Below are 17,202 nucleotides of genomic sequence, written 5' to 3' on the forward strand. Positions count from 1 at the left end.
TCTCTCTCTCTCTCTCTCTGTGTGTATGTGTTTGTTTGTGTCATATTAAATCGGATGCAGTCTCCTGCGAGCACGCCATGTGTCGCGCGGAGTGACTCATCCTCATCCCCAACCCTTTGCACGCATCCACCAGCGTTCCTGGTGTGTGTGTGCGTGTGTGTGTGTGCCTCTGGAAGTGTGTTTGTATGTGCCATGCAGATGTGTAACTACCTCTGGCGTGCATCCTCCCACCCATCATTCAGCCCCATTCACACATGGTCAACACCACAGGGGCAATGAAAGAGAGTGGGATGGAGGAAGGATGAAGCCGACAGAGAGATGAAGAGAGAGAGAGGGAGAAATAGAGAGAGAGAGAAAGAGGAAGGGCTGGCTGAAAGAGGCTTGATGGTAAAATGGCACAGGGGAATCAGAGAGAAAAGAGGGAATAGAGGCTGGCAATGAACAAATGAATGACTAAACCTAATGGCTTTTTTGCACTTGAAGACGACCCCAGCACCCACACTCAGAGAAAAATATTCGCAAATTGATTCATCCCGGCACTCGCACTTAAGGATTAGAAAGTAACCTCCGAGTCTTTTCAAAACTCGATTTGAAGAGAAATAACTTTTTATTTTTTTTTAACAGGAATCAAGGTCTGTTTAGCCAGACGTTAATGGATGCGCCATTCACTCCGGCGTCTGAATGCGAGCGTAAGCATAGTGCCGCTCCTAATTCACAGCTCTTTCATCTTTTCATTAGCGTTTTTTTTCTCCTTCTCTTCTGTTTAAAGTGCAGCGACCCATGATCTCAGAGGAACATTTAAAACGATATTCATATCTAGAGACTAAAGGTCTTGCTGTATACTTACACTCCAAATGAAGTGGTTGCCATGGCTACATATACTTAAAGCTGATTTCCAGTCCCTCCTTCCCTCGTCTTTGCTCTCTGTTATGTATGACTGTGATCTGGTACGAGGAGAAGGAGATTTTCAGTTTTAAAAGTATACTAAAAAAAAAACAAAATAAAAAAAACACCCCTGCTGTTTTAGGGCAGACAGTGAGAGTGGCGATTTAGTCGAAACAGCAGAAAATAATTAAAGTGATAAAGAATGATCTATTTAAAAAAAAATGGAAATTGCTTTTAATAGAGAGTAAGTTCATCACTCGAGAGTCAGCTAACTTTTAACATAACTTCAGGGGACTAATGATGAAAAAAATAAGGACGGATCTGACCAGAAAAAAACAGATTCCTGTGCAAAAGTTGGCATATTGAGAAATCTGGAAATTTGTAGACATTAATTCATCTATTCTTACTGCTTATTGGCTGAGATCAGGTCACAGCAGTTGAAGGTCATGGAGGAAAACCCTGGAAAATCCAACTCCAAAAATTATTAGTATTGGTGTGTTGCTTGGCATTTTAACCAGGTTTGAGTTTTGAATTACAGAACATTCAGTCAAAAGCCAAAATGATGAATAAAATATGAAATTCAAGATGCGATGCAGTAAATCAAAGAATAATTAAAAGTTCCTGAAAGTACGAACTAAAACGTGACTCCACTTATTTTATAGTAACTGTCATTAGCTCCTTTTGGTAGCTAATAGTGTATATATTTTTGCAAGTGCAAAAAAGATCAGTTTATTTTAAGTGGCTTTGCACATTGTCAGCAATACATGTGGAGGCTGAGAAAATCACAAAGCGATGGTGCATAGCAATATAGCAGACCAGGCATCCACTAAAAACCATGAGAAGCACTTTTATCCTTCAGAGTAAAGGTCTGCTCCTTTACCAGTAACTTTATTTTACAAAATAAGAAATATGTTATTTTTAAAGAATAATGTCTGACATTACATTTTTAAGAGTTTTCACAATAAAAGCACTGGACTTCTGAGAAGGTTACAGCAAAGAAGTAAAAAATATCCAGTGAATGTCAGTGCTCTGAAGAAAAATGGGCATTTTAAGGTGAGAAAATGGCCAGACTGACTTTAGTTACCTATTCAGAGCACATATCTGGGGTTTTGGGTTGGTAGTTAATAAATAATGACATAATGGAGTCAGTGGAGTGTGGTTTACTACACCTGAGGTGAGCAACAATTTTAGAAGCTCTTAAAAAGAACTGCTTCTTTACACATTAAATGACAAAGAGTTGGAGTTGATTTAGATTTGATCGAACACAAATTATCTGCACGCTTAAATTCACTCTTTTATGTTACCCAAGTGAACATAAATACTGTTTATCTATGACATGGATGAATGAATATGTAATTGGTAGTAGTAGTATGTGTGGAAGACCCCAACTATTCCCCCAGATGGTAAGATTAATTTCATCTGAGTACAAAGCAGTCAGACCTGCCAGGTGTCAGGGAAACGTGTTATTTATTACTCCTGCCTTTTAAAATAACAGATGTTCATCAGATGGTTTTGATGGACTGGATACAGAACACCCCAACACAGCTAAATACGGATGAAACACACACATGAACTGACTGGTCACTTTATTAAATACACCTGTCCAGCTGCGTGTAATCTGAAGAATCTTAGCAGCCACTAATTGGCAGTGAATCAGAGCGCGCATTTAGGCATCTGGAAGTGTGAAAAACCAACTTTGGAGAAACTTTGCATAGCACAAATTTTAGCAGCAGCATTCATTTCGGTCTGAATTTGGAGTAAATCATCATAGAACGCATCCATCTTGTAACATTTAGCATAATTGAGCATCGTTTGAATGTGGCAGCCTTCTTGCTGACTGCGTCTATTCCATTTTTCTGCAGTAGGATAACGTATCACAAAGCCCAAGTCATCTAAAACTGATTTCTGTTCTTCAGTGAGAGTCGATGAATCTCAATCCATCAGCTAACTGCAGCTAATTGAAGGAAAATGATCAATATGTAATGAAAATAAAATTAGTCTCAGAATAAATCCATGGGGGAAACCCCAGGTGAGCATAAAACAGGACGTCTGGTCCCTAACATTCAGGTATCACTCAACATTTTTAATGGCTTCATCAGTCAAAGATAATCTGGATCATTTAAGTAAGAGCGCTTTGGTTGGTTGTATATGAAGCCCATTTAAACTTAACACCAACACTTTCATTTACGACCAGAACAACTTTAACTTCAACTTACCATAAAAAATTTCTTTACACGTTTTCAAAAAAAAAAAAGATAGAAATTTATATTGTATAAAATAAGTGCAAAACAAAGGTATCCCAACAGAAAAAAAAACAGTTCTCTGTCTTTTTATCCCGCAGTTAGCATCCTCCACAACCAATTGATTTTCCATTTATTGAAAGTTTATAAGTTTATCCAGCTCTGGTTTGGTGAAAGGTTAATTTGTTTTCTACCAGGTATGTTACGCCACAAACATCCTTACAAGAACAAAATGTTAAAGACAGAAAAAGAAAGATAAAAAAAAACTCCCAGCATTGCTGTCTGTCAAATCCCTTCCTCTCCTGTTGAGAAAGCAAAGTCTGTGTAGGTACATGTGAGTCACGTATTTGTCGGCTCCCTAATATGTTTTTGTTGAGCAATCTCCGAATGCTTTATCAGCAAGTGAGTCAGCTGTTGTCACACAGATTTACGTCAAGTGTCATAACCTGTCAAATACCTTTTGACCACTAAACAGATCTGCATGCACACACAGACAGCAGGAGCCCCTAAAACCAGCAGATAAAACTGGATGAAACGTGTTGGGAAAGATTCAGGCGTTTTAACGTCTCTCATCTGATTTGTCAGACTTTTCTAAGAAGTTTATCGAGATCAAATCAGTTATTTGGAAGTCTGAAAAAGCTGTGAGGCACTTAAATTGGCTTGTGAAAGAAAAACCTCTGAGCTCGGACTTACTTAATATGTGAGGTTAAGATATTAAAATCAGCATTCAACTTTTCTCTGAAGGCCAATCTCCATTTTACTTTCAATAGATGAATAAAATCATTAAAACTGGTGCACAAAATTGCTCTTTTCAGGACAGTTGAGGGGACTACTTTATATTTTTTGTCTTCCACATGTCATTACTTGCTCTGACTTTGCATTTTCTCCCTTTCAGGCTCATTTCCTGTGCTTCTGCAGCCGTTAGCTGCATGCACATGTACCAGTTTGTGAACTCACACTCAAAGCTCTTAGGTCTCTCAAGTTGTCAAACCCAGTTGGCTACGATCCCCCCCCTCCACCCCCTCGCTCTTCAGGAAGTTGTGCTAGACTATTTAAAACTAAATCCAAAAACCATTAAGGCTCTTCAGAAATTTTCTGGCTTTTCCTACACGAGTGACCCAGTTCTTTCTATTTCCACAGCCCCAAGTTCTGGCTCTCACACTGATAGACTAACTTGTTTTTTTTTTCCGAGATCAGCTGGCCAGTATTGTAAAGCGCTCATGAAGTCATCTGCAGTTTGTTTTTAATGTGTCAATAAATTAAGCTGATGATAATAGGGCTTCTGTTTGCAGGGGATACTGAGATCAAAAGTAATCTGTGAAGTTAAACTGTCTCCCTGAACAGCAGTCCTTCACAATAATTCACAGATAAACAGCCGGAGGGCCTCATGTTTGCTGGATGAGATGTTTGCACTGACTTAATGTTTACTTAGGTTGTGGAAAAGTGAACTTGTTCTATGATAGAGATTTCTGCTGAGACTGACATAACTCCAGTCTCAGCCACATACATCCAGACGCGCTCACATCCGTACACCGATAACATGTAGAAACTAACCAACAGCGTTCCGTCGCACGTCAGGACTGTGGCTACATAACATAAGCAAAACATGCAAAGGCAATTTCCCACATTAGTTGAGATAAATTCACATTTTCCTCACTCCTCACTTGCTCATGTGGACTTTCAGCTCTTTCTGCAACATTTTTTCAAATCTGATATCCAAAGTAATCTCCAAAAAATGATTTTATTGTATACCATTATCAAGATCAGGATAACTTGATATGTTTCCTTAAATCACCACATGTAGCAGTGGAACAAACTGCAAAGACCTCAAGCTGGACTGTTGTCTACAACTGACAGTCTTCATGTTTTATATGTTCCCTGAGTTCAACCTACGTCGATCAAAACCTCCGCAGAACGTCATAATGGGCTAAGAAGGTAATTCAGCCATTTCAGTTACATCTAAAACATACAAGACACCACGACCCGATGACCGGATTTGGACACCGTTGTTGTCGTGGTTGATCTGCAACATCTCCAGTTTTCTGAAACTTGCAAATAAGTTTTGCCACAGTGCCATGTGATGCCCGTTCCACGTTTTCTGTTAAAGTTTTGTGCAACCGTCCGACCGCTTCCCGATCCAGCCATCAGTATAATTTCAATTCTTTGCTCTTTTGTCAAACACATCTTCTTGGGAATCTGAAATATAAAAGAAATATACATTTTACATTCTCCTATGTATGGAAACGTATGGCCCACCCTGCATGTAAAAGATAAAGTCCACTCATCAAACTGATAATAGCCTCCAAACAGGACTATAAAGTTTCCACTTTACAAAAAGATTCGAGCATACTCAGCAGCAGGCCTAAAAAGGCAGATTTGTCTAGTCTCTAACGTTCATTAACTGTATTTAGTAATTAATAATAATTGTTTTTAGACATTTATTAGTGTTTCCTAATAAATATGCCAAATTTTGTAGTGCAGAACATTAAAGTTTCTCCTAAAGACCGTCTCTTAATATGTTGTTGTCGTCTCCGTTTTAATTTTTCTCTCCTTTCAGCTTTTATCCAACAAATCAAGAATGTTGCATTAATGTTCTTAAAATGTCCCTTTAACAAACATAAACGAGATGCAGCTGTTGACGTAAAATACAAATTCATTTTATTTTAAACTTTAAGAACTTTTATATGTATTTTTTTGTAGAGGCAAAGCATTTTTTTTTGTTTTACCAGCTATGACTCTAAGTCTTTTTGTGATGTAACAAACACTCAAAATAACTCATAAAATAGTGCCTTGAAACAAGGTTAAAAAGGAGACAAACAAAAACAGCACTGTTAGCCGAGACACCCCATGACCAACTAGCCAAGAGGTGCCAGATGTTCGTCCTTGATCTATCTCGCTCTCACAAACAAGCAGCATGTGCGCAGAATAGTCAAACTGTTGGGACGGCCACTGACTAAAGCGCCACAGGTCACCGTTTGAATTGTTTTGCAGGGCAGTGGAGGCTTATCTGCGAATCCATGCAGCCATCACTGAAATATCTGAAAATGTTAAAAGGCTGTTCTGGTTTCAGATTTCATTAAATGGAGAATAAAAGATGGCAGAAAAATCAATGGAGCAATTGTCCATACAGTCAGATTGAGCTGGTCAGCGAAGTGGTCAGAAATATAGTGAGAGCTGCTGCCTTTTTAAACTCAAGCAGCTGCTCGTTTGAAAGCCTTTAACCCTTTTATGCATGAATTATGATCCTTTATGGCAGGATTTTTTTCCAAATTTTTTATTTTTTTTATTTTCTTAAGGCATATAAAAAAGGTTGGAAAAATTTTTGTAACCTAAAAAATTTTAGGTGATCAACTGTGATTTTCTCCAAATACAAAGTTGTTATTTTAAAAATACATCAGTAGTATTGCTCTTTAGGGGTTATCTCATATCACAATATGTTTTTATACCTGCAAAAGACGTCTACAGTAGAAGGAGGGACCGGGTCGGTCGGCCATATTGGATTTAACAAAAATAATTTCTTGCACTTGCAGCTGATGGCCAGCAGTTGATAGTGTATTTTATGATGCATTAGTGTCCACTTCAGTGGTCTGTGTGCATTTATAACATAAAAATCCACAAGAAGCAGAAGAAAATGGCTTTTAGACAGCTGTCCACTGTAGTGACCACTGATGAAACCCACTTTAAAGGCTTCTGATATCTGATGGGAAAGTTTTCAGTCTGTCACCTGGAAACCCAAAGGCTGGAAAAACTACAAACCCAGAAAGACATTTCCATCTGGCCTTCATGCAACAATTGCAAAAATAAAGCTACATAAACGGCCCTCCAAGCTTTTATGTCCCATTTGGATTTTCATTTTTTAACATGTTGAAACCTTTATGCTTTTCACTCCATAGCAAAACTTCTCACGAGTTTGTTTTGATCTATGACATAAAATTGTAATTAGATACAGTCTAGTTTCCAATAGTTGTGTTTTTCTGTTAAAAAGTTCAATGGGTGTAAATGCTTTTGCTTACTCTTGGTTTCTGCCAAGCAAATTAAGATTTAAAAGCCTCAAAGTTGACAAATTTATACAACTTATTATGTGTATAACCCTAAACAGAATAAGTTCTGTTTAGGGTTAAACAGAGATTGAGAGATCTTTAATACTTTTTTAACAAATGTCGATTGCTGTGTTTGTGCATTTTTTTTGTTGTGAGGACAACCTTCCCCACTCAGGCTGCCCTCAATCAGTTGACTTGTTTTACAAAAGCTGGAAGCATGTGGCCACATGCATTCAAAATTGAAATGGCTTTTCGAGCCAGATAAGAGAAGAGACGAGAAGGGAGTGAGCAAGCGACAGGAAAGAAAGTCGAAAAGCAGAGCAAATTGGACTGCTTGTTTCCTCAGAGTGCCTCTGACAGCTCAGTCTGGGTGACTGTGCCACTTTCTCTCTGCTCCTCTACCTCTCTCGCTCTCCCTGATTACCTCTTTGCGAGTGAAGGAGAACGGGGGAGAGGGAAGGAGAGGTGGGGGGAAGGGACTAGTTTCCACGGTGATGCCTGATGAAAGAGAACGAGGAAGGTTGTGCTCAGCTGCGCACCTCTTCTTTTTCTCTCTCCTTTCCCCTTTTTCATTCTCAAACAGCAGGTCCTCCCTCTCTTCCGCTTCCTCAAAAACCCCTCTTTCTGTTCGTGTTTCAGTTCTTCTCATTAGCTCTTCTCCTAACATTTAGAAAACATCCACTCGCTCCATTCAAGTCCCCTGCCTCGTCTCTTCTGAGTTGCTATCGGATTAATAAACGCTTGTTCCAGTTGTTAAGGAAGCTACATGGACAAGAGACCGGTCTACATCACGCTGTTGTAAAATGTCACATTTCCAAACGATGGGAACGCGCCTGCATTCTTTAGGGAGTCCAGAGTTGGGAAGCTGTCTGTTGTTTCATCCAGCAGCCGGGGGCACTGTCATGAGGCACACTGACTAAAATGCTAATCGAGAATTAGAATGCTATTAAACCAAACCACGGTGCCACAGAGACAAAAAATATCCCGAGGCTATGAGTAGATGAAGTCCCTCTGCACTGGTGTACTTTGTTCACCAGTGCTTGACCTTCACTGTGCTGAATGATTAATGTTCACAGTGTAGCACTGAATCAGTTTTCAGTCAATTCCTTTAAATCATAATTTACGCTGACATTTTTCAATGTATTTAAAGTTTAAATTAGTATTCAAATATCCCGGTCTAATCTGATTGTAACATTATTTAATCTCATGCAACATTGTGCAAATGCTCTGTCTGCACTGATGAAGATTCACCTCGACCTTGCATGGTGTTGGAAATTAAAACAGCCCTACTTTCTGATAAATTTGGCAGTTAATTGTGTGACCTCTTGAATGCACTCACAAATATGAAATTTCTTTGGCAGACACTCAGTTGATTAAAAGTAACGTATTTCCCAGCTACATTCATGGAAATGGCAACACACCCTGAAACTGACATAGTTGATCACTTTGAATTTCACAACTTTGATCCCAGTATGTAAAGACTTTTCAACATGGGAGAACATCAGAAGCAACATACTGTAATTCAAAGACATCACAGATCCTTATATTACAATAAATCTGGATCAATTTCTTGATTTTAAATCCAGATCATATGTTTTTCAGCAACATTACATCATTGCAATGTTAAAAACTTGACTTGAATTGACCAGAACTACTGAAAAGACAGTGCTACCATGGTTGGAATTAATATTTTCTTTTAATATAGATACTTATTTTCAGTCCCTTTAGGGGAAATGCTTTTTGTCTTTAGTCCCTTCAGATGTGTCGTTTACTCATACGTCACTCTCAAGCCCTCTGTAATTGACTCCACAATCAGTTGAAACAATATATTTTACAAACTTTTCCAGTTTTACATTTGTTAGGAGAATAAAACCATTATGTATGTTTACTAGATGATAAAAGAGTAGGGCATCCAAACATTTGCCTCAGATTAAAACGTTGTTAGTTGCCCTAACAGAGGCTTACATCTCACAGGAATCTCAGTGCTTGTCGACACCTGACTTTGAAGGTAGAGGGGGGAAAAAATTCTCTCTTAGTATTCTGGCAGTTTGCTCGTGCAAATATTTCTTGGTAATATTAACTGAGTTAAAACGAGAAGCGTTTGCTCTATTTTATGGTCGGACAATGAGAAAAAAGGTGTTTTTTTTTCTTTTTACTATAAATGTAAAAATCTCGTTTTCTTTTCCGTCTCCCTTTCAGTCATTATCATGAGTCTGGTCACCATTTAAACTTTTTGTGTACCTGGATCATACTTGGTTCTTTACTTTTACTCTTCAGCTGTTTCCCCAACTCCCTCCTGAACCTCCTACCCAGCAAATGATGAATATTCGCCAGACTATCCCTGCAGCACCGCATGAAGCTTAAAGAGCTATTATCTATCTCTCACTAAACCATCCTTGCACCTCTTCTATCTTCATGCCAGTGCCCCTTGCTGTCAGGTGACACTGAAACACTCCATTTCTTTAACTGCCTGCTTCTTTATGTTGTTTTTCTTTTCACTGGTGACGGCGTTCATCGGATCCGTTTCTTTGCTTTCTGAGCTCTTCTTAATCTCTATCACAAGAAAATGTTAGGTTGGGAACAGTGTGGCCCCTGGAGATTCACTAGAAACTGAGGGCATGCATATCTCATCCATCACTTTTCGCCCACTTCCCTTCTCCACCCCCTTTCCCCTGCTTCATTCATGAACATTCCAGTTTCTCTTCATTCATGTTTTCACCCCCTCCCCTCCCAACGCTGCCCTCGTTTTTTTTTTTTTCCACAACACCTCAGCACACCTGCAGAGACAACCATTTACTGCTGCAAGAGATTTCACAATGACCACATGCTGTTACCTGGCAAAATAACTGCACACATTTACAGCCATTAAACACAACAAATCCATATAAATAATTTCTGCAAGTCTAAGTGATTATCTAAACATGCTTGTTATTTGTGGGTATAAAGCAGCCATTTTCGTGTGTTTTTAAAGAAATACTTCTATACAAATTTAGGAAATTCTTATTATATAAAGCTGCCAAGCTAAGAAAAAAAAAAGTAGCCTCTTGGTTTTAACTGAGCAAACGGCAAACAGATATGAGGGTCCTACTGAATAATTACTGCATCTGTCAGATAGAAATAAATTATGTGACCTTAACTGATGCAATGAGTAGCTTCTCATCTCTTAAACAGCCAAGTCAAAAGATACATCCATGGTCGTGGAAAATATGTTAGTTTACTTAAGAAGAGTCAAATCATTGGCATCATGCAGAGAAAACATCCAAGGAGGTTACAGAAACCACTAAAATTGGGTTAAGAACTGTCCAACGCAATATTAAAAAGAGGAAGGAAAGACGGAAACCATCGTCTTCTAAGAAATGTGGTTGAAAAAAAATGATGAATGTTTGGGAGTGAATAGCTGTTCAGTCATAAGAGAACCACTAATCAGTGAAGCAAACCAGATAATAAGCATCATTTTGCGAAGATTAAACTCTTATTTTTTTTATTTGTTTAATTTGTTAATCCTAGAAACAAAACAAAACAGAAAGCGTAGAAAAGACCCAGTCATGATCCAGTTTCGATTTTCTGGTGGAGTCCAACAGGTTTTTATTGAAATGCTGTATTTTTGATACAAATTCAACGTAACAGAACCTCCACTATAGCTACCAGTGGTCATGTGTTTTACCACATATTGATAATTTGCTTCAAAATTTGGAGCATAAGCCCAATGTTGTCCATCTCTTAAGATGTAAGGTAAATAGAGTTAAACTGAGTTAGCACATTTATACATTGAGAAAAAGTGATGTGTGGCCCCTGTGGGTAGAAAGCCTAAAGACATAACAGAGCGTGGTCAATGTTCTGCAGCTAGATGTGTAAACGTGAGCAAATGTACATCTACATGTCTCTCTGCATTTCTCGCTGGTGCGTCTGTGCATGTGTGTGCATGACATTGTGCTGACATTGAATTAACTTTCTGCACAGCTCTAACTCAGCTCTGCTTATATGGTGGCTTGGGGATATCCCAAATTTTCCTCAATTTATTCATGCAGATACAAGGATGTGCATTTGAATTTACGCATGTGTGTGTATATAGGTGTGTGTCAGTGTTGAATGTAAATGAGTGTGTTCCTTTAAAGCTTTGTACCTGCACCATCTGGCCATATAATAGCCTTCTTTGCCCCCCAGAATGAGGCGGTTATGCTTGGCAGTGACTTTCATGCTGATCCAAGAAAGGGATGACACTGGAGAGGCATGCCAAATATTAAAATATTAAACTTAAACATTTTGCAGAAGAGCTGCAGGACTGAAAAATGTAAACATTTTAGCTGTGAGTCTCAAAAAGTGATAAATAATTGCATCTGTCCTTAAAGGAAGTTTATTAAAGTTCTATTTGTTTGCTCTAAAATGTAACAATAAACTAGTCACTTCGTCTTTTGCTCTTATTTCAGTTTAGTTCAGTTCATTTAAATGGCATGCCAAGACGACATTCTAAAGTTGTACTAAACTACAGCAGAGCAAGTTTAAAAACGAAACTCATGTCAAATGTGTAAAATAAGAAAATAAATATTTAAAATCACCAGCTAGCAATGGAAACCCATGACCTGAAAGAAAGTCATGTGTCTCCAAGAAGAACGTAAAAACAAGAATGCAGTCAACATCTACCGCTGATTACCACCAATATCGTTATTAAATTAGAAATTAAAATGTGTGTTTCTCTGCTGGTTAGAGACTTATACAATTCTTGGTTTGTGCACAACACAGAAGCGAAATACCAAATAGCTGTGAGGTTAAGGAGATTTCTTTTTCGCAAATTTCTAACATATCAACCTGTCCTCTACTGCTTTTGATGGGTGGCGCTGTTAATGTAAAAAGTATAATTTAGGCAGTATGAAAATGCAATACATACGCATAAATACAAGACAAAAAAAAAAAGTTAAAGTGGAAAAAAAAAAAGCTTTTACACAACCCAGAAATTCTTTTGCACTTTGTTCCTGAGATTTTCTTTTGATTTAAGTTGGTTTTGATCATTATGTCTTTAGGGTTTCTAAAAGTTTTTTGACTCAGAAGGCAAAAGTTTTTTATGGACTTTTATGAATGTGTTTTTAGTCTCACGTATTGAAAGAAAAGTGCATCTATTCCAGATCAAAGGTACATAAACACCACGGGTTTTAAAATGAGAAAAAGTCAGAGTCAAGCGATGCAACTGACAAGAAAACACCACTTCACTATAAATTAAGCGAAGCAACGATGCAATCAGGATGGCTTTGGGCATCCCACTTTAATTTTCAAACCATCAATTATCTTATTGGGATTTTATGTGATATACCAACACAAAATGGAGCATAGTTGAGAAGTAAAAGAAAAAATTAAAATACTTTTTCAGATAAAAATGTAAAAATGTGTCATCTGCACATTTTGGTCTGAACTGAATTGGCCTATACCAGTCCTTTGTAACTCTGGCTGCACGTTTAGCAAAACCTCCACCCCAGTTTTAAACGTTTGGCACATTTACTTCCAGGATTGTCCTGGAACCATTATGCTAAACTAAAGCATAATTCAACATAATACTGCCAACACCATGTTTACATTTTGCAAATAGATCAGAAAACTTTTATTTTGATCTAATTTCACCAGAGTTCCTTTTCCATACGGTTGGTGTGTCCCCTTCATGTTCTTCTCCAAACTCTTTTACAACTGTAACATGACTAATAATTGTTCTATCAACAGAATCTCACAAAAAACAAAGACATGTATATATTTTAGAAAATGGTCATGTCCATCAGTTTAACAGAAAAACAGCAGATTTTGATACGGCTCTCATTTTTATTTCTATTACAAGATTCAGTTGTCTTTCATTACGAAACAAAATAATTGCCAGTAAGGTCATTGGCATCAAGCTGCCCGATTTGTCTCAAGTCTCTTGTGACATTGTCCGCTGTCCTGAGCAACCACTGAACAGAGAAATTTGAGCTCCGACCCTCTGACAGAAGATTCAAATTGCCAAAGGCAAGGACTAAGCGGATTAAAAACTCCCTAAAGCTATCATTTAGTTACACAATAAAACTGACTTGTTTTCAAATATAACACTGAAGCTTGATGTACAAAAACAACTTGTGACATTATTTCAGTTTGTGACGTTACTATGATTTAGTGTTTTTACTGGCGAGGCTGTGAATGTGTATTTTATTAATTTCCCTGCTCATAGCTCATTCCAACTGAGCTACGATTCTCTGCAGCCCCTCCAGTTACAACAGGCCTCTTGGCTGCTTCTCTGGTCAGCGATCCCTTTGCTCACCCTGAACACTTAGCTGCACAACTATGTCTTGATGTCTCCATTATCAATTGACAAATTCAACAGCGCTATAGGATATTTAAAGGTTGGGAAATTGTTTTGCAACCTAATAGTGCTTTACCAGTTTCTCTGGTCTATCTGCTGTGTTTCTTGATTTTCATAACGTTGTCTGTTCACTGACAATTAAGTAAATGTTCTTGTCCAGTAACAATTTCATGTTGGATAATGCATCTAAAGAACATCTGTTTAGTAAAACATAAGATCTACACTACAATGTGCATTTATTTTGTCTAAAAGTGAAAGTTTCTTTGTTGTCTAAATCAGGTTTTTAGACTTTTATAAGGCTTTTTAGAAGACATGGATAGTGATATAGTGGCATAAACTGGAATTAAACTCAGGACTTCTGTTCTACAAGCATACACTGTTCACCTGTTGAGCTACACAAGAGAGTCCAATAGTTTTACTGCCCATCCTGTGGAACGCCTTTTTAAGCAAATAAAAATGTAACTTTATTCTTAATATGCGTTGGAGACATCCTGTCAGTGCTATGAGGGTGATATAAAAGGCATAGATCTGTTGTCAGTATATGAGAGTGACGTGGTTCTGATTGGAAATCACCATTCAAGCTCTACTAGATTTCTTTTTTTAAACAAATTGATATATTTCCCAGAATATCACAATAGTTAGGTTTCTGTTATTAGCATTTAACTAAGATTGAAGGCAAACCAAACCTTTGTGATTTTCTTAAGCATAAAATTATGTATAGTTTTCTTTCCACTTGATTAACGGCTTCTTTGGATTAAATAAACGGTAATAAAAATATATTTAAGTATGTGGTTGCAATGTGGCAAGGTTCCAGGACATCAACACTTTTGTAAGAGGAAGTCACTAAATGAAATTTCTGAAAATGATTTCCCATTCAAGACAAGAAAGTTTGTCTCCTTGCCAGAGTGGATCTAGAAATGTAGGATTACTCAAGTCAGAAATACAAAACAAAAGGGAATGGGTTACAACTTCCTGTGTTGGTATGCTGTGTTCAACAGTTGTTTGCTCCATTCACACCAATGTCATTCAGCCTACGATCTGTTTGGAGGGAAAGCTGCTTGACTCCCTTTTTTTTTTTTTTTTAAATAAATAAATAAATAAAAGAAACATGCAGATCCACGTCCCGCTCAGTTACGCCTCTGGTCAATGGCACTCCTGTCTCAGTCCCGAGGAATGCCAGCTTTATCTCCCGGGAAGGGATTTCCAAGCTCCCGATAACAGGCTGAGCTCGCGTTCGTGAAGGCAGAATGACACCGACTCTCTTCTGGTATCGCAATGTACGGAAAAAGGTGTCTGCTTGCGTGTTAGAGCTGAGAGCTGCACGTGAACGCACCGACATACCCATGCACACGCGCACACACAGAGAGACAGCTTGGACCGCGAGACAGCCAGCCAGCAGCCAGTCAGTCAGTCAGACTGATCACGTACCTTCCAGACAGCAGGTTCGCCAGAGGCCGGAGTGCGTCATCACCTCCTCGTTCTTGCGGCTCGTGTCGTTGTCGCCGCTGCTCTTCACGCGGCAGACCCCGCGCGAGTACAGCCAGTAGTCCGTGCCGACGGCGATGGTCATGAGGCTGAAGGCGGCGAACGCGCCCACCGTCGTCACGAGCATCTGGACGCCGCGGTCACACATCAGCATCTTCATATAGGCGGCTCCTTGGGTGCCTTATTCCTTCTCTCCTCCGCTTCTTCTTCTTCTAATTTTTTTTTTTATAGATTCAGCCTTTAATTTTCCTAATTTCGAGACTTGAAGAGTCAAAGAGAGGAGCAGGGGGCAGACAGGCACTTGAAAACTGAAAAATTATTAAATATTTGGCGAGCATATGGAGGAAAATAGCAGCTTCGGGAAGGTGGGAGGCTGGATGAAGCGACCACCGGTTGTCCCCAACAGCTCGACACTGCCCACACTCACTCAGAGCGGAGGGTGATGCCACATCCCGCCTCTCCTGGCCTCATATGTCCCAGTTAATATATTTTTAAGCCTTCTTTATTTCTGTCGCTCGTCTTTCCAAATAACTCGCCTTTGTAGGACAAAATGCCAGTTTTCTAAACAGTTTTCGCCCCTATCTCACCTCTGGGTTTCCTCCTTCGACCATGTCGCTTTAAGCAGATCAAAATCCCATTCCTTAGATGAGGACGACCTGTAGGCTATCCATGGTGGGTTTATTGACTCGTCGACATATTTTTTTTCTCCTCTTCCATGTCAAAAGCCACCACAAGTCGTCCAAACCCGCGTATGCAAAACGTTTAGTGTTAGACACCAAGAAATCATCGACTGTCCAGGATGCAGGCTGCTAGGATGGAAAACGGGTAAAACGCTATTCAAGTTGGACTGGTCCGTAACAAGCCTGAGCCAGTTGTGCCCGTTGGTACAAATGGAAAAAAGAGAAAAGAAGAAGAAGGAAAAAAAAAAGATAGCGGTTGCCTCCCCCTTGTTCTCCTCCTCCTCTTCATCCCCATCCTCCTCCTCCTCCTCTCTGTCCAACCAACTCAAACTAAAATTAACCGCGCGTGCCTCCAAACTCCGCCCGCGGCAGCACTGATCGGCGCGGATTGGGCGCGCGGAAAAGCAGCGCATGCCAGGAGCCAATCGCAAACCTCCGTTCTGCTTTGGGTCCCGCCCACCGCCGCAACTCTGGCTGTATAAGAAGCATGAAGGTCCGCCTGTTACAGAGATCTCAAGAGAAGATATATCTGGAGGGTAACACAAACATTTTCACAACACAAAAGGGTGTAAATTAAATAATTATACAGACAATGATTTAAATGTGCCACTAACAAAACTTCAAAATAAATACATCTTCATATATAAATAGAGAAAATTATGTTTTCAGGGCTTGTGTGTTGGCTAGAAGGAATGTGTTTTCTCTGGTTACAGGAGCAAATGCAGAGTGGCTGTGGAGAGGTGCTTTTTGTCAGCCTCAAGGAAACTCTGGCAAACCATCTGATGACTCATTAGGAATACTAGGGGACAACACCCAGGACTGGGGACCCGATCAGGTGGTGGAAAGAGCCCTTTGAGGTACTCCTCAGGATGGGGGAAGACTCTGGAACGCAGGGAACAAGCAAGTCCATCACTGGAGCAGAGGTTGTTGATACCTTTAAAACATTGCCCAGTTGAAAATTACAGGAGATGATGAGATTTTTCCCAAAACTCTGACCGCAGTGGACTTTGATGGGTTATCATTGATGTCTCTTGACCTCTCTTCAGGGATCGCTACACTTGTGGTGTGACAGACTTGGGTCCCAGTATCAAAGATTGGGGATCAAGGAATGCTTTCCAAATATCACACTTTTTAACCGTTATGGGAAAATCCACTATGAGGTGTTGAAAGTGAACTCCTAACCTCTAAGAGTCAGATGAATAGGTTTTCATCCAGGCCATGCAACAGTGGGTTTTGTCGCATCCCTAAATATTTACTCTGACAGCTGTTGAGGGGAAAATGAGAGTTTGTGTTTTTCTGATTTTACCGATGTAGAGAAGTCTTACTTACAAATGTGTTCCCTAAACCATTTCGTGGGGGTGCTGCAGGAATATCGGGCGTCAGGGATGCTTTCGAGTCCTTGTGCAGCCAAAGCAGCAGATTTATTGGATTCTTCTCGCCATAAGGTGAACGCAGCAAACAGAGGTCTGTGTTGTTGTATGGGACAACCTTAGAAGACTTCAAGGATGGCTTAGGCATGAAATTGATGAAATTTGAACGACTAATTTTACACTTAT

The 17,202-nt window shown here is 39.3% G+C and overlaps 1 protein-coding gene across 1 annotated transcript in view; it reads right to left on the bottom strand.

The window, feature by feature from the left end:
• The window catches only part of cacng3b (calcium channel, voltage-dependent, gamma subunit 3b), a 29,212-nt gene extending 13,258 nt beyond the window's left edge, over positions 1-15,954 (bottom strand). Inside the window, exon 1 of the mRNA XM_007565754.2 lies at positions 14,910-15,954. Coding sequence (XP_007565816.1) covers positions 14,910-15,126 — 217 coding nt within the window. The 5' untranslated portion in view covers positions 15,127-15,954. The remainder of the gene's footprint in view (positions 1-14,909) is intronic.
• Positions 15,955-17,202: the final 1,248 nt, after the last annotated feature.

Source organism: Poecilia formosa, unplaced genomic scaffold (genome assembly GCF_000485575.1).
Source record: "Poecilia formosa unplaced genomic scaffold, Poecilia_formosa-5.1.2 Scaffold182, whole genome shotgun sequence".
In the NCBI taxonomy this organism is placed as follows: domain Eukaryota; kingdom Metazoa; phylum Chordata; class Actinopteri; order Cyprinodontiformes; family Poeciliidae; genus Poecilia; species Poecilia formosa.